At 50.7% G+C, this 16,859-nt stretch overlaps 1 protein-coding gene across 6 annotated transcripts; it reads left to right on the top strand.

The window, feature by feature from the left end:
• Positions 1-5,281: 5,281 nt before the first annotated feature.
• ADAMTSL4 (ADAMTS like 4) lies at positions 5,282-16,617 on the top strand. 6 transcript variants are annotated; one of them, XM_036768044.1, is made up of 18 exons: positions 5,319-5,435; positions 7,436-7,520; positions 7,906-8,010; positions 8,337-8,394; positions 8,609-8,943; positions 9,160-9,883; positions 10,248-10,350; positions 11,333-11,469; positions 11,805-12,009; positions 12,259-12,431; positions 12,570-12,984; positions 13,212-13,341; positions 13,706-13,910; positions 14,051-14,227; positions 14,504-14,710; positions 14,827-15,006; positions 15,391-15,535; positions 15,738-16,617. In XM_036768044.1, the coding sequence occupies exons 3-18, from the start codon at positions 7,991-7,993 to the stop codon at positions 15,872-15,874; spliced, it is 3,351 nt and encodes a 1,116-aa protein (XP_036623939.1). In that variant the 5' UTR covers positions 5,319-5,435; positions 7,436-7,520; positions 7,906-7,990; the 3' UTR covers positions 15,875-16,617. The 6 variants fall into 6 exon arrangements, with proteins under 6 accessions (XP_036623940.1, XP_036623942.1, XP_036623939.1 ...); XM_036768042.1 differs by having other exon boundaries at positions 8,296-8,394; XM_036768045.1 differs by lacking the exon at positions 7,436-7,520 and having other exon boundaries at positions 5,282-5,435.
• Positions 16,618-16,859: the final 242 nt, after the last annotated feature.

Below are 16,859 nucleotides of genomic sequence, written 5' to 3'. Positions count from 1 at the left end.
CTTAGGATTAACCTCAATTGCCTTGGCTTCCCCCCTCCAAAAAAATTTTTTAAAAATACAAAAAAAAATATTTATTAAGGAATAGTCCAGGAATAGGGAGGTGATATTCTGCCACTGTATTTTGCCCTCATCAGACATCATCTGAAGAATTATGCTACTAGGACACTGACGAGCTGGAGTGTATCCAGAGGGCAACAGGATGGTGGAGGGCCTTGAATCTAAGACATATGAGGACTACGTGAAAGACCTGGGGATTAGGCTAGAGAAAAGAAGACTTGTTAGAAGACTAGAACAGTCATGTTAGCTGTTTCCAAGCATGTGAAGGAAGAACTAGATTGTGGGGGGGGGAGGGGCAGGAGGCAATCAGGGTTAATGACTTGTCCAGGATCATACACCAGTAAGTGTCTGAAGCTGAATTTGAACTCAGGCCCTCCACACTTGAGGGCCAGAGTTCTAATCACTGTGCCACCTAGCTGCCCCTGGAGGAACTAGATTTATTCTGTTTGTCCCTAGAGGGCAGAATAAGAACCGGTGATTAGATTTGGCAAAGAGTCAATTTAGGCCGATTTCAAGAATTACTTTCTATTGGCTATTACCGACTAACAACTAGAGCTATCTGAAAGTGCTAGGCCTTGAGAGGTGGTAGATTTCCCCTCGTTGAAAGTTTTCAAGCAGAGGCTAGGTGGCCACTTGTTGGCTATTTATAATGGGGATTTTTTTGTGTACGGACTGGACTGGGTAGGTGCTGAGGTCCTTTAAAATTCTCCATTTCTGTCATCTATCAGATTAGCCCTAGTCTGTCCTCCCATCCCACACTGCCAACTACATTTCAGACTGGATGTCCTGTAAACATCTCAAACTCAACCGAATTCATCTTCCAATCCACCTATGTCTGTCGATGGGACTGCTGTCCTGGTCACCCTGCTTTATAACTTCAGAGTTGAGTCATCCTTTGCCTTCCTTCACCTTGAACATCCAATTAGTTGTCAAGTCTTATCAATTGTACTTCGACCACATTTCTCATCTCCGTCTCCTTTTCTCCTCTGCCAGAGCCACCATCCTAATTCAGGCCCTTTATTATGGCTCCTGCAACTACTCTAACAGCCTCCTCCCAATGGGTCTCCATGTCTCCAGTCTCTCTCTTTTCTAATCAATCTCCCACCTGTCTTCTAAAGTGACATTCCTAAGACACACCTCTTGCCTTGGCATTCCCCCACTGAACTGGTCCTGCTGCTCCTCACACTGGACATTCCATCTCCTGTCTCCATGTTTTTCACATATTGTTCCCTCATGTTTGAAATGCTCCCTCCTTCCCTCAGAATCTCTAGTTTCCTTTAAAGCTCAGCTCAAATACCACCTTCTATATGAGGCTTTTCCTCATGTCCTCAGTTACTAGTGTCTGGAGGGCAGGGGCTGTCTTTTGCCTCTTTTTGTATCCCCAGTGCTTAGCACACTGCCTGGAACATAGTAGGTATTTTATTGATTGTCTGTGTGTGTGTGTGTGTGTGTGTACATATCATTCCCTTGACAGAAGGTAAGTTCCATAAGGGCAGGAACTAATTTTTGTCTTTGTACCCTCAGAACTGGGCAGCTAGGTGGCGCAATGGGTCAAGTGCTGAATCTGGAGTCAGGAAGAATCCAAATATGTCCCCAGACACTTACGAGCTGTATGACCCTGGGCAAGTCACTTCCCTATTTGCCTCAGTTTCCTCATCTGTAAAATGAGTGGGAGAAGGAAATGGCAAACCAATACAGTATTTTTACCAAGAAAATCCCCAAATGGGGTCAGAGTCAGACACAACTCAACAACAATCCTCAGAGCCTAGCACACAGTTGGTACTTAAATGCCTTTTGATTAATGAACTTTCTGAAAATCACAGGAAGTCCCATTTGCATATAGACATATTAAACGGTTCTATCACCATTTATTTGGATTAACATAAAGTCAACTTAAGATACCCTGTTCCTTTTCTCCTTCATTCACACTAGAAGAGGTTCTACTTCAGTAGTTCTTACCTATGGATCTGTAAAGTTTTTTTTTTTTAAATATTTTGAAACCTTCCAAATAATTGGTCTCCTTTGTAATCCTATGTAGTTTATTTTATGCATTTAAAAACATGATCCTCAGAAGAGATCCATGGACTTCACCAGAATGTCAGAGAGATCCATAACACACAAGAGGCCAAAAATCCTCATTGTAGATGAAGATACACCTAATCCATTATTTCTTAGCTCTATCTTCCCCTGAGATAAGATCCACAAATCAAACCTTGGTGCAGAGCAGCACTCTGAAGGCTGTCCTTCCCTTGTCATCTATACTGAAATTTACAGGCCCCCTAATATTTGAACATTTTAAAGTTTAAAGTATTATTCCTCTCCCTCAGTTCCAAACAATTTAAAATAATTTGGTCAAACAATTTATTTCCCTTCTTCCTAGCCTCCCTTCTTACCCATCAGTCCCTATGAGTTAACTTGAGGGGCCCTGAAAGGCTCCCTGGCTCATAGAGATCTCCCCATTGGCCTACCAAGAAGCTTGACATTTCACTATTAAAACTGAATTAGCTTATCCCTTCTAGCTCTAAAATGTTATGATTTTTAAATAGTTCTTTGAGACAAGACTAATATTCCTTGTTAAAACAGTAATAATCCTTAGAGAATATTAATCTACCAGCTATCTGAACACCTTTAAGATGGTTAATTTATCAGAAAACTCTAACAGGTAATTAACTTACCTTGGAAAAGAGTTTTCAAGGTCCAAAGGAAATAGGATGACTATATGATCTTGGACAAGTTATTTTTTAATTCTTTGGCCTGAGGGCCTAATCTGTTCCTAATCCGTAAAATGGGAGGGTTGGACTAGATGTTCCCTAGCCCCTTTCAGCTCAAAATTCAATGGACAGAGGACAAAAGGTTTGTTAGAGGTAGGAGGCCAAGGTATGGGATCCCTGGGTAGAGCAGGTCTAGATGTGGCACTTCCATGTTGTATCAGGGGCATTCTGGCACTGGGTACTTGGAGGAGGCAACTGAGCAAGGGAGAAAACTGAACAGAAAAAGTAAGCTTTGTCAATCCTATTACCCATTTCAACTTAACAAATATTCATTAACTGTCTCTAAGTGCACTGTCATAAGTGACAGAAGGAATATTTTAAAAGTAAACGACACTGTTCCTGCCCTTAAAAAGTTTACCATCTTCTTAAGAAAGTAATGAAATTTAACATTTACTAAGGCCTACTATGTGCCAATAAGTCTCTATATCAATCATAGATTCAGTTGCTATCCCTCTAGGCAGAGCACTGTGCTAAGCTAAGGAAAGGAAGAAAGGAAACAAGCACTGATTAAGCATATATGTGCTAGACACTGAGCTAAGCACTTTACAATAGTATCTCATTTAATCTCCACGACAATCCTGGGAGGGAGGTGCTATTTATTGTCCCCATTTTACAACTGAAGAAACTGAGGTAGACGAAAGTTAAATGACTTACTCAGGGTCACACTGCTAGTATCTGAGGGTCAAATTTGAACTCAGGTCTTCCTGACTTTAGACTCAGCGTTTTATACACTGAATTACCTAGTTCCCTACTGGGGAGGCTGAGGCTGATAGATTGCTTGAGCTCTGGAATTCTGAGCTGCAAAAGGGCTCAAGTTGATCGCATGTCTGCATGAGGGGTGGGCCCCTGGTTGCAGGGTATCATCATGCCGCCTAAGGAGGGTGAAACAGTCTAGGCTGGAAGCAGAACAGGTCAAGGCTTCCATACCCATCAGCAGAGCCCTCCCTCACTTATATCCAATTCACTTGCAAGTCAGGATATCGCCTTCCTTAAGTCACCGTCCTCTTCTAGAATGAAGAACAAATAGCAGCAATGAAATAGGACCAGGGATGGGGAGAACTAGTCTCCCCTCCTCTCCCCTCCCAAAAAATTAATTTTTTTTTGGAGGAGGGAAGGCAGGGCAACTGGGGCTAAGTGACTTGCCCAAGGTCACACAGCTAGTAAGTGTTTCAAGTGCCTGAGGCTGCATCTGAACTCAGGTCCTCCTGACTCCAGAGCCGGTGCTCTACTCACTGTGCCACTTAGCCGCCCACCCCCAAATTAAATTTTAATGGATATCAGTGGAAGAAAACATTTCATGTGAATGGCGTTGCAAAGCAGGGCATAACCGAGACAGTAAATTTTAAAAGGAGTTCAATTTGGCAAGGCTGTAACACAAACTGGGTAGTGGACCAGTGACCTCCTGCTACAGATACAAAATATACAGCCAGTGAAACATTTAAAAGTAGTAACAAATATATTCTGATGTATCTTTACAGGTTTCAAAGCATTGGGTTTTAAGGATTATGGGATCACAGACTTAGAAGTTGGAAGGACCTGAGAGGCCACAGGAAGAAAGAAGAAAAGTGCTGAGGCGACGGTGGGAATGGGGAGATACAAGTATAGAAGAGGCATCAGGGAGGAATGGAGGGTGCAGGGGAAGGGATAGAGAGAGAAAGGGGGGCGGGAAGAGAGAAGAAGAGAGGGGAGAGAAGTAGGAGGGAGAGGGCAAAGGGGAGGGAAGGACTGTTTTAAGTGCAGTGCTAGTGAGAGTGAAGAGAGACAAAGCATAGAGGAGGAAGACGAGTGGGGAGGAGAGGAGGGTCCCGGGCCTCACAGAAGGGAAACAAATTAGCCACCCAACACGGCGTCCCTCCACGAGCCTACCGTGGACCCCCTACCCCATTCAACCACGCACACGCGGATGGGAGCCACGAGGGCCCCAGGCTCCAGTCCAGGAGCGGCAGCAGTCCAAAGCTATCACTCCCTAGGTCCCCACCACGGCGCCTCCCCCGGCAGGGCCGGCTGCCCTCCTGGAGCTTTCGCCTGGACAGCCCCAGGCAGCAGAAAAAGGGTGGGATGGGCAGCCGGTGCCGGGGGCTGTGGCGGCAACTGCAGCACCTAAGGGGGAGGCGGAGACCTGAGGTCCGTCCCGTCTATCCTTAAAAAGGAAGTTGGGGCGGGTCCCACCATTCCAGACACTGGTGAGGCGCCTCACAGCATCGCCCTCTTCAGAGCCGTCCGAAGGGGCCCGACCACCTGGCTGGGCTCCCCGCCCACGCTCTCTCCAGTCCTGAGGACCCCGGGTTGGGGGTTCGGGTGTGAGGGCCTGAGTCCTGCCCAGTCACCCGGGCTCTTTCTCAGCCGGGGCGCCCCAGCTGGGGCCGGCTGGCTGGAGCAGCCGAGCCGGGATCTGGTGGGGCGGGACCCCACGCGGGAGGGACGGGCGGACAGACGGAGGGAGGAGCGAGGGCGGGGCTTCGGACGGAGGCGGAGCCCAGGCTGGAGGCGCCAGAGACCGGGAGCCCGGTTCAGGGGCCGAGCCGGGGCGACCGGGCGACCGGAGAGGAGTGGAGCGGAGTTCGGACGGGGAGCCGGAGAGCGGAGGGGCCACGGAGCCGCGCGCAGGTACGACCCCCGCTCCCCCGGGAATCCCGTTAGATCTCTTTCCTAGCGCGCCCCGCAGCCGCCCCGCCCCCGAGCCCGGCTCTGGAGTATCTTCGCTCCTCATCGAACTCTTTCGGGAGACCCCCCACCTCCTCCGGGCAAAGGGAGCCCAGCCCTTCCCATCCGCGGTCAGATTCAGCGTCCCCACCGTAATACACGCACAGCGCCCCTTTTCTCCATCCTCTGTTCCCCTCAATCCTGGCTTACCAAATCCGACCTGGAACTCTGGCTCTGAGGAATTGATGGGGGTGGGGGGATTGGTGTGAAGGAATGCAGGTGGCTGGCAACCTTTGATTTGGCCTCAGACCCCTGTGGCTGGGAGATACTGGTGGCATCCTGGATAACAGCTCAGATTCCAAAGTGAGGGGAAAAGGGAGCTAAAGAGGAAGCGTATTAAAGAAAATTGGACATTAAATGCACCCCACCCCCCCACCCCCATCAACACATTTTCCATCCCAACATCTCCAAAAAACCCTAGGAGGAAGTACAAGGGTGAAAGAGTTATTCCTCTTCAAGTTTCTGGTTTGCTCTTTGATCTCCACTGGACTGGGGAGGGGGTGTGGCCATAAACAGCTCAGGTCAGTTTGGGATGGTCAGATAGCAGCGTCCATGCTGTAATCGGGGAAACTTCTTCTGACCTCTGCTAACCCCCAGGCTGGGCAGATAGGTACCAAGTGACTGGAGTAGCCAGGACTGAGAGGAATAAAGCATGTTTGACAGGAGTACAGTCTGCCTCTATATCTGTCTCTGTCTCTCCCAGTAAGGGGGGGGAAGGTATCGGCCCCCTGCCCAGCTGTGTTGGGGAGGGTGGGGCCGGGGACTTTTCCAGAGAGGGAGCCAGGCCTGGCCCAAGCCCCAGGAGCTCACGTCACCCCCACCCCCCTGGCCCCCACTTCTCTTGGGAACAGCCAGAGCCAAATCGAGCTAGGAATGGGATTATGTGTGCTAAATAGAGACCTGGGGAGTCATAAGCATAGACCTGGGGTGGCAGGGAAATAGACACAAAGAAATTTGGGGGAGAGAGAGAAAAATCACAAGCAGACCATTCCTCCTCCAACTGGAACACAGTTGGATTCTCATCTCTTTTCTGCCTCAAGGTAAAGGCTTTTATCTTTTCCCTAAGGGAGCAGAGAAGTGGACATTTCTGTGAAAATATGAAGCCCTCTCTCATCCACCCTGCCTGGAACCCCACCATGGCCCCCTGCCCCACAGGCGTTGCTGCTGACCTCAGCAGGGCCAACCCAACCCCTGGGGAAAGGAGGAAGGGGCTGCCAGGCCCCAGGCAGAGATGACCCCAGCCAGTTCTGGTCTGACCAGTCATGTCCCTCCCCCACATTTTCAAGTCAATGGGTAATTGAAGGGAGGAACAGTAAGGATGAGCACAGACCCTTTTTATGCACCTCCATCCAAAATCATTCTCTTTCATTCTTTCCCTAACCCCATGGTTGGCCCATCTCTGTTTTGGTCCCTTGGACTCCTCTCCCGGGTGCTTCTTAGCTCCAACAGAAACAGCTTTTTTTTTTTCCTGGAAAGCAGAACAGAGAACAGGGGTGGGGGCCCAGGGCTCAGAGCCTAGGCAAAGGAGGGAGGTAGGGAGCAAGACAGAGGAGTGGCAGATCTTAGGCTTCTCCAGGGCTCGCAGTTTAAAGCGCTTGTTGGTCTAAACAGGATCAGGACTAGATTTTAGGTAGGACTTCCTTAATTTCCAAAAAAAGAGGGAGCCAAAGGCTCTTTGCTGCTCAGGATTCCTCATTGCAGCACCTAGCATATTAGCACAATTGGACAAACTGATGAGTGACTGAGCCTAGACAGGGGCTCTTTCTGGATGGCTTGTGCCAGTGGTTCACATCCAGCTGCAGAAATCTCCTACTGCTACTTAAACCTTCAGCCGGTTTAGCTGATTTAGAGTTTGAACTAGAGGCAAGAAAAAGACAAGAGATTTCTTATCTCTGGACTTGTAGGCCAAAGGGAAAACTGAACCAAAGGATATGAAAAGTGGGAGACCCCCTGAGAAGAGACGTGTACCCTCTCTTGGTACCTACTGAGGTGGGTATGTAGAATGTGCACTGGAAGCAAGAGGAATCCTGATGGACAGAGCTTGGTACTTGAGCTGGGATAGAAATACCAGAAACCAGGGATTAGGAAAGGGAGATTAATCAGGGTATGGACGGATTTGGTAGGGGGCAGTGGGGAGAAGGTAAAAGGGATGACTGGGAAAACCAGGGCATTGGGACCCTCAGCTGCTCTGAGGGGAAAAAAGAAGACAGCAGTGCTGATCTCTCAAAATAGGGACAGAGAAGAAGAGGTGGCATGAGGTAGGGTTATGTCCTAACTTCTGGCCTCAATCTTGACCGTTTTCACTGAGGGACATAACCCCTCCTGTTGTCCAAGGAAGAGTCGGGGGTAACCTTTATTACCGCCTTCCTTTCAGGTCTTTCTTCACTACCTAAGCCCTCCAGATTTCTGAGTAGTGTGTTATCTCCAGACTCACAGGACTGGGGAGATTAGGGAGAACAATGGAGAAATGGGGAAGCAGGTAAGAGGTGAAAATGGGAAGGGGTAGTGGGATCTGTCCCTGGGAGGTACAGGAGAAGAAAGCAAGAAGATGGAAAGGGCAGAAGAATGGGTGAGTAGCCCCTTCTGTTTTCTGGCAAGCTGTAAGACCAGTTGTAGGGGGCCAGGCTTTGTACTGGCTGTCCCAGAAGTTTTAGTGTAGTTTTAAGCTTTCATATCTATTGCAACTTAAGCTTTATGAAAGCTTAAAACTGCCCTAAGATTTCTGGGACAGTCTGTATAAGAACGATTGTGACCTCGATTCTAGCTATTAACTTTGGTTACCCGACTCTGCCTCTGGCTCCTCAGACTAAGACCGTCTCTTATGCTGCTCCTGCTCCTTCCTCAACTCAGCCTAGACCAGAAGGTCAGTGAAGGGGGTGGAAGGTTTTGCCTGCTCTCCAGCCTTCTAGAACCCTGTCTCCCAAAGAATTTCCTAGAGCCCTTTGCTCACCCCATATCTCTTTCCTTCCTCATCTAATCCCCCAGGCCCTTCCCTGTTTGATGCCCCAGACTTTTTCCCCATTCCCATGTAGGTTATTTCAGTCCCTCCTTGATCTGTCTCTTTTTTTCCCAAATAGGTGTCCCTTCGCCACTCACGACAAACACATCCTGAGGAAAGTAAAATCCCTGAGGGTGTCTGGGGTTCCTGGGGTCCATGGTCCCTTTGCTCCCAGGCCTGTGGGCTTGGGATACAACGCCGGAGCCGAATCTGCCAGTCATCTGAATCTTTACTCCAAACCGGGTTGCATCTACCACCCAGGCCGCCTCGACATCCAGAACCCTTGCCTGCTCGACCCCGGAATGCCAGACCCCAAACCGCTAGGGAGACCCTCCCCCTCTACAAGCCAGAACCAAGGGGGAGGAGTGGGCCTCTGGAACAAGAAGAGGCTCGAGAGACCTCAGCCTCAAGGAGGTAAGGAAATGAGGTGGGAATTGGAGGGAGTATACCTCAGCAGGCAGATAAGATTTGGAGTGGTATAGGTGAGCCTTACAGCAAGAGGAAACTAGAAACAGGAGTAGGAAATGAAGTTGATTACAAGGGTGAGGAACAGAAGAGGGTGATTTAAGATGTTAGTTACATGGGAGAAGTAGGCAGAACCGTAACTCCATAACCATACCAACTTCCTAGGTCTCGGGTTCGAGATCCCATCAAGCCAGGAATGTTTGGCTATGGGAGAGTTCCCTTTGCTCTGCCCCTACATCGGAACCGGAGGCACCCACATGGATGGCCCAAAATGGAATTCCCCAGTGATGAGGCTCCTCAGACTCGATTTCCAGAGGCATCGCTTCTCCAAGACTCAAAAACAGAAGATTTCCAAGCTCTGACTGTCAAGACAGAGCCACCTGTTAGCACTCAGCTCCCCCAGACCCAGGTCTCTTCTACAGGACTGCCCTCCCAGGAGGATCTCTACAGCCTCCAGAGTCCTGGGACAGAAGCGCCTTCTAATACCAAGTCTCTGGGGATGCAGACACCCCCAAAGACAACCAACTCCAAAGCAAAGTTCACCCCCACCCCATCCTCCAGAATAGACAGTTCCCTTAATCAGGTCCACCCACGGAGATCACAGCATTCCCAACAAGTGGGACAGGAATGGAGAAGATCCCCCCATCCCTCCTCCTCTGCCCCCCGGGGCCAGGGCCGAGGCCAAGGTCATCAGCGAAGGAGAGAGCAGTGGGCACCCAGAAATGCCCATCAACAGGTTGTGGAAACTCCCCCTCACCATTCAGAGAATTGGCTGCCTTTGCTCAGCTCTGGCTCTAACTCAGGGCCCCTCTGGAGCCTTTTTGCCCCTAGCGCCTCAGCCTTGAACTGTCCTGGAGAGAAGGAGCAACTGAGAGCCTGTATCCAGAAGGTTAGCCTGCCTTAATCTCAAGATCTAGGCCTCTAGATACCTTCCTGATTTGTTTGCATAGAAACCAAAGCTGTGCTCCAGTAATCTGGGGGAAACTGTCCTGGAAACGAGTGAGGGATGTGACGGGGCTCCAAGGTCCCGATTTATCTTACCTAGCACTGGGGGCACTGTCTGAGGCCTCCTTTTCTCAGTCCTCTCCCTGGGTTGTTATATCCCGGATCTTTGTCGGGAGACCAAAGGGCATGCTCTCCTAGTGTCCGATTCCTTCTTTCCCCTCTCACATCACCCCCTCCATCCCAAACCCCAATGGCTACCCTCCTATTGGTTTTTTTTAGCCTTTACCATTCTGTTTCCCCCACCTCAGCCATGCCCCCCTGAACAGCCAGATCCACGGGCCCTGCAGTGTGCCGCCTTTGATCCTCAGGAATTTATGGGCCGACTCTACCAGTGGGAGCCCTTCACAGAGGGTGAGCACTGAAACCCAGGACCCCAAGACTGGCCTCTTTCTACCCCTGGGAATCTTCCGTTTATGCATATTTTCCTAACTGTATCTCCTGCCTCAGTTATGCCTTTTCTTTGATTTCCCTCTTTGAGGCATTATATGCCCATGTGGGAGAATCCTCTTCCCTACAGAATAATTCCTCAATTTCCGCCTTTCTCTCCCCTTCAGGCAGTCTGTGCTGTTTACTTAGCCTGAGTGGCTGGGGGAGTGTGGGGGCAGGAGGGGAGGTGGGGTATATATAGATGGCTCTTTGTGCTTCAGAGGGCCCTGCCAGGACCTAGGAGGGAAGGAAGGAGGGAGGGGTATGTGTGTGTCTGTGCATGTGTGTGTGCCTTGTGTGTTTTAGGGGAAACTAGGTCTGTATGATGCCTAATCTTCTCGAAGAAGCCAAAGCAACTAGAAAATGATAGAATCATGCTGAGGGGACGTAGCCCCCTACAATTGAATGGTTTTCACTGTCCCCTCTGACTAAGTCAGCCGTGTCCAGAGGTGGAGCAGATGTAACCTGAGAGAATGGGCATGGCAAGGGGAATCTCAGCAGGTCAGGGCTTGCTTTGTAGACCCCAGATGTCCTCAGATGACCTCAGCTGCCCTGAGCATTTCATTTGAGTGTTTCTAAAAAGTCCAAATTCATTTCTAGGCTTATTTGACCGTAAGTAAAGCCAAGTGCTCAAGATATGACCTCAAATGACCGTGATTAATCTCAGGTGACCACCCCTCTCCAAAGCCCCTTATTGGTCCCTCTGACCTCACTCCTTGACAGACTTTAACTGATTCTCCAGAATTCAGATTTGCTTTCTTTTTAGCTAGTTTCTTTGATCCGTACTGACGTAGGTATAGCCTTCATAGATTCTTAGCTAACTTAGGCAAACCCCTTTTGACCCCCATGACGAGTCCATTGGACGTATCTCCCCAAATGATGTTTCCCTTCATCCCTACTCCCTCAGTCCAGGGTTCCCAACGCTGTGAGCTGAACTGCCGACCTCGTGGCTTCCGATTCTATGTCCGGCACACAGAGAAGGTCCAAGATGGCACTCCCTGCCAGCCTGGAGCCCCAGACATCTGTGTGGCTGGACGGTGCCTGGTGAGAAGCTGTTAGCCAGGGTCTGGGGTGGGTTTTGAGGCCAGCCAGACGTCCTAACTAAGGCCATACTTACTTACCCATTCATTGAGGCAGCTAAGTCTGAGGCTGCAGAAAGGCTGTGGGTAGAGCTGGAGAGATGAGGATCCCAAAGAGAAGGGTTTCATTTTCCTGGGAGACAGAAGGAACTACAGAAGATAAGATTCCCGTATCTACTCTGGTGAAGGCTGGAATGCAGAGAGCGTTCAGGTTCTCAGCAGGATGAGGCTGGGGTTATTTGTGCGTATGTGTGGGGGTCTCCCCAAGCAACTCACCTATATACCTCCTTCCCTCCTCAGAGCCCTGGCTGTGATGGCATCCTTGGCTCTGGCAGACGCCCAGATGGTTGTGGTATCTGTGGGGGAGATAATTCCACTTGCCACTTTGTTTCGGGGAACTTCACAGACCGAGGGGGTCTTCTGGGCTATCATAAGATCCTGCTAATCCCAGCTGGGGCCTCTCAGTTACAAATTGCTCAGTTTCGACCCAGCTCCAACTACCTTGGTAAGAACTCTTCACACACCTCTCCACCTCATCTTCATTGCCCATACTTCTCTAAATTTCTGCGTTGTTTCTCCATACACATCCATTTCTACATCACTGAAGAAGCAGTGGGGGATGGGGGGGTGAAGAGAGAAGTATGGTTTGACCTCAGAGTGGAAAAAATTTTGGGGAAATTGACCTTTAAATGAGTGAGGGAAGTGAACTCTGGTAGGAATAAAATGATCTCCCTTCTTTTCACCCCTCCAACAGCACTTCGAGGTCCTGGAGGCAAGTCCATCATTAATGGGAACTGGGCTGTTGACCCCCCTGGGACCTATACTGCTGGGGGCACCGTCTTCCAGTACAATCGGCCCCCCCGGGAGGAAGGGACAGGAGAGAGTCTGACGGCCAAAGGGCCCACAACACAGCCTGTGGATGTCTATGTAAGTAGGTGGTAAAGAAAGCCAACAATCACAAGAGAGAAGCGATGGGATGGGATTAAGGGTCTTTTTGTGTCTGCGGAGGAACTGCAGACTCCCTCTCTCCCCTAGAAACAGTGACCTTCTCTTTTACTCCCCCAGATGATCTTTCAAGAGGAAAACCCTGGTGTCTCCTACCAATACCTCATCTCTTCACCTTCTCCGAACCTTGGAGACCCTACCCCAGCCCTACCTCCTATTCCCCAGCACCTGTTTGGTGAGGGTGTGAAGCCCTGGGGAGAAGAAAGAAATAGATGGGGGAGGAGGCAGAGAGGAGAGCTTTTAGGGCAGCCAATAGAACGACCAGATCATAATGTGCCTACTCAGTTTCCCCCAGAGGGCCTAAAACTGGAGCCCCCAGCACCTCCCCGATCAGCTCGGACCCCAGGAACTCTTCAGCGTCAAGTACGGATTCCTCCTCTGCCTGCCCCACCCCACCCCAGGCCTCCCCTGGCGTCCTCAGCGGGATATTGGAAACGAATGGGATATTCGGAGTGCTCAGCATCTTGTGGAAAAGGTGAGCTGTCCAAACCTCTGCTCCTGATTCCTCAGCCTCAGTACCCCCTCCCTGGCTTTACCAACCCCAAAACCTACTCTGGGTCTTCACCCCGGCCCCCTGTGATGCGCTTTCTTAAACTCACTGAGCCAGACCTTTTTATGCTCCTGAAACCCAATCCACAGGATCCTAGCAAAACTATTCTTGCCTCAGTGTGTCAGGCTAGAAGGCCCTTGTTCCTTCTTCAGGTGTCTGGCGCCCAGTTTTCCACTGTGTGTCTCGTGATTCTGGAGAAGAAATGGATGAAGAAAGCTGTGTCCTAGGTGCCCGGCCACCTGCCCCACCAGAGCCATGTCACGGCCCTCCATGCCCCCCTTAGTGAGTATGGATGGCCCACACTGTCTCTGGGGTACCTACTACAGTATCTTCTGACCTCACCTGGACTCTTTGTGAGTCAGGGGTCCCCAAGGCAGGAAGAGAAGAGAGCAGGACTCTTGGTACTACATAGAGGGGGAAGAGGAAACATGAGCTGAGTCCTTTCCTGAGTCCCACATCCATCTTCACTTCCACAAAGAGCAAAATGATATCAAGACTACAAATTCCTACCATGTCTCAGAGTTAGTTAGAACTCCCTCATCCCCGGGCATCTCTTGCTCCACCGGTGTCTGACTCCACCCTTCCCCCTCCTCCATGTGTTTGCCATTCCTGTCCTACCTCTATCTTCCCATGCCCATGTCCATAGCTGGGAGGCGGGTGAATGGACCTCTTGTAGCCGCTCCTGTGGCCCAGGCACCCAGCACCGCCAGCTCCGATGTCGACAAGAGTTTGGGGGGGGCGGCTCCTCGGTGCCCCTGGAGCGCTGCAGTCATCTCCCCAGGCCCAATGTCACCCAGACATGCCAGCTGAGGCTCTGTGGCCACTGGGAAGTACGCTCTGCCTGGAGCCAGGTGAGCAACAGAGATAGATGGGTGAGCGAATGGGAGCAGATGGATGGCAGTGGGAAGACAGATGAATTGGAGACTGGTGGGAACATCTAGCCTTGAGAATCGTGGATCTCTTCATTGATGATCTTCTCCGTCTTTCCCAGTGCTCTGTTCGATGTGGGCGTGGCCAGCGGAGCCGGCAAGTGAGATGTGTGGGTAACCATGGCGATGAAGTGAGTGAGCGGGAATGCACTTCGGGGCCTCCAAGACCCCCCAGCAGAGAGGCTTGTAACATGGGGCCCTGTACCATCGCCTGGTTCCATAGTGACTGGAGCTCCAAGGTAGAGACGCTAATTCCGGGAGCCCAACAGAATCCAAGACAGTCCAAATTACTCTAAATCCAAGATTTTTTAAAACCTTTCCAAACCCGGGTCCCCCAGAAGAACCCCAACTCCAAGATTCTTTGGCAGCTTTTTCCGTGTGGCCCCTTTAAACCCAATGCCATCGGAGATTCCTTAATCTGTCCAAAATCAGGCCCTTCCTTACCTGACTTCCTTACTCTCTGTCATTCTGTCATCCAGTCCCTTCTCACAGAACCTTGCTTTGTATCCCAACAGTGCTCAGCTGAGTGTGGGACGGGAATACAGCGGCGCTCTGTGATCTGCTTGGGGAGTGGAGAGGACCAAGGGATCGGTGAAGAGGAGGAAGGGCTAGGGGGCAAAGGAAGAAGCTGCCCTTCAGGGAGCCGCCCCCCTGATATGCGGGCCTGCAGCTTGGGGCCCTGCGAGCCAACCTGGCAGTGGTACACGGGGCCTTGGGGTGAGGTGAGTAGGGGAGTCTGAGAAATTGAGCAGCAAGATGGGAGTGGTGAACAGAGATCCCCAGTGGTGATCCTGGACTTGAAATAAGGACGTGCTCTCTCATCTTTTCGGGGTCCTAGTGTTCTGTAGAGTGTGGCTCTGGGACACAGCGTAGAGATGTGATCTGTGTGACCAAACTGGGAACTGAATTCAATGTTACTTCTCCTGGAAACTGCACCCATCTGCCCAGGCCACCTACCCTGCAACCTTGCAGGGGGGATGGCTGCCAAGACAGATGGTTCTCTACCCCCTGGAGTACTGTGAGTGGCCCTACCTCTTCCCACCGCCTTTCCCCATTACCCCTGCCTCTCCCACTGTCTCCACTGGTCCTTATTTTCTTATGAAGAAGCAATACCTGCACCCCACCCCCCACTCCTGTTGTCTCTTTGGCTCTCTGGGAAATCCCCAGCCCATTGAATTCCCAAGATCTTCGCTTCTCCTTCAGTTTCATCGTCTTTCCTCTCACTCCTCTTTGAGGAGGGAAAGCACAAATCCCCTTCGTCCAGACTCTCCCTTCATAGCATCCCAGAGTGCTGTCTCTCTTTCTCCTTAGGTAGATAGGTGGGCAGCTGGAGGGTGTTGGGAGGAGTCGTAGGAGGAGAGGTCTTAATTGTTCTCTCTCTGTCCCATATCCCTTGTCCTAGTGCTCAAGGACTTGTCTGGGAGGTGTCCAAATGAGGGAGGTCCAGTGTCTGAATGCCAACCATACTCTCAGCACTCGATGCCCTCTTAACCTTCGGCCTTCCAGGAAAAGACCATGTAACAATCAACCCTGTACTCAGCACCCAGGTAAGCCACAATGGGTGGGGGGATGTACAAGGGGAGGGAGGTAGATGGACCTGAGAGATGAAACAGACAGGAGAGGAGGAACAAGAAAGAGGGGAAAGCAACGCAGCTACAGAGGGGAACCAAAATTAACAAATAAACATTGAGGAATGGACAGCATCCCAGTGGCCTCCTCAGACCCACTACCTATTCCTCTGTTCCCTAGATGACCATTGCCAGGACAACTCCCCACACTGCCCCCTCGTGGTCCAAGCTCGCCTCTGCGTCTACCCCTACTACACAGCCACCTGCTGCCGTTCCTGTGCTCATATTCAGGACAGGGCACCCCCAGAACCTGCCTGAGAGGGGACTGAAGTGACCCTTACACTTATTCCTCCCCCCCAACATCAGTTGCCCCATGGACTCTATCCCCTTCCTGCCCTTGACTTGCCTCATGGGACACTCAGAGAAATACCAGCACCTTCTATATTTATCCTGGGAGGAGTCTGGGGAACTCAGAGTGACAGGTTGTGGGGAGATGAATGTGACAATGTGTGAGGTTGTGTCCATATACCTGTGTTATTGTGTGCATATATGTCATTATACATGTCTGTGTCCCTGGGTGCCACTGCTGATGGGACTGTGTGACTTCCTGCTAACTAGGGCCCCTGGCCAAGACAGACTGGGATATAGGAAGTGCCTTTCCCCCACCCCCCCACCTCTTCCATCTGGGTGAAACCAAGACAAAAGTTCATTCTGGCCCTTTGATTGTTCCCCCACCAGCCCTGTTCCCTAAATCAAACTTACCATGGTACATTTCTCCATGCCCTGAATCACACCTTCAGCCCTCCACCTTTACCCCCAGCCCCCATTCCCTCCCCTCTGTCCCCTTAACTTCCTGAGAACAGATGACTTTCATTGTTCTCCTCTCTACCACCTTTGTCCCCTACCAACCTAGTGAAGGGACCAGTTTAGCCAAGGTTGTAGAGACATGGAAGAAGGAAGTGTGTGCTATGTATTAGGAGGCACTAACCCCTGCCTCCCCCCACCATGGTTCCCGCCCCAGAACTAATTTATTTTTTATTAAAGACGACTGTGATAAATAAGAAACAGGCTCTTCATTGTTCTCGTGGGAACCCAGTCATCCGGGGCTCCCAGCCAAGGTGAAGTCAGTGTGGAGGGTGGGGAAGGGAGCAGCTGCTTGAAGATGGTTGAAGGCTGGGTAGCTAGTAGGTGGACCACACTACCTGGCTGACACATACCGGGCTCACTTTTGGCGGTGGTAGTTTGGGAACATAAACAGACCTTGGGCTCTGCAGGGTTTGGCCACTAGAGGTCGCCACTTCTT

This window comes from Trichosurus vulpecula, chromosome 7 (assembly GCF_011100635.1).
Source record: "Trichosurus vulpecula isolate mTriVul1 chromosome 7, mTriVul1.pri, whole genome shotgun sequence".
NCBI lineage: Eukaryota > Metazoa > Chordata > Mammalia > Diprotodontia > Phalangeridae > Trichosurus > Trichosurus vulpecula.
The sequence above is the reverse complement of the archived record's forward strand: the minus strand, read 5'-3'. Positions and strand labels throughout refer to the sequence as shown.

Excerpts from the sequence above, each read along its gene's own strand:
- ADAMTSL4 (XM_036768043.1), top strand. Across the intron at positions 9,884-10,247 it reads TGAGAGCCTGTATCCAGAAG|CCATGCCCCCCTGAACAGCC; the intron begins GTTAGCCTGCCT and ends CCCCCACCTCAG. Across the intron at positions 14,228-14,503 it reads ATAGTGACTGGAGCTCCAAG|TGCTCAGCTGAGTGTGGGAC; the intron begins GTAGAGACGCTA and ends GTATCCCAACAG.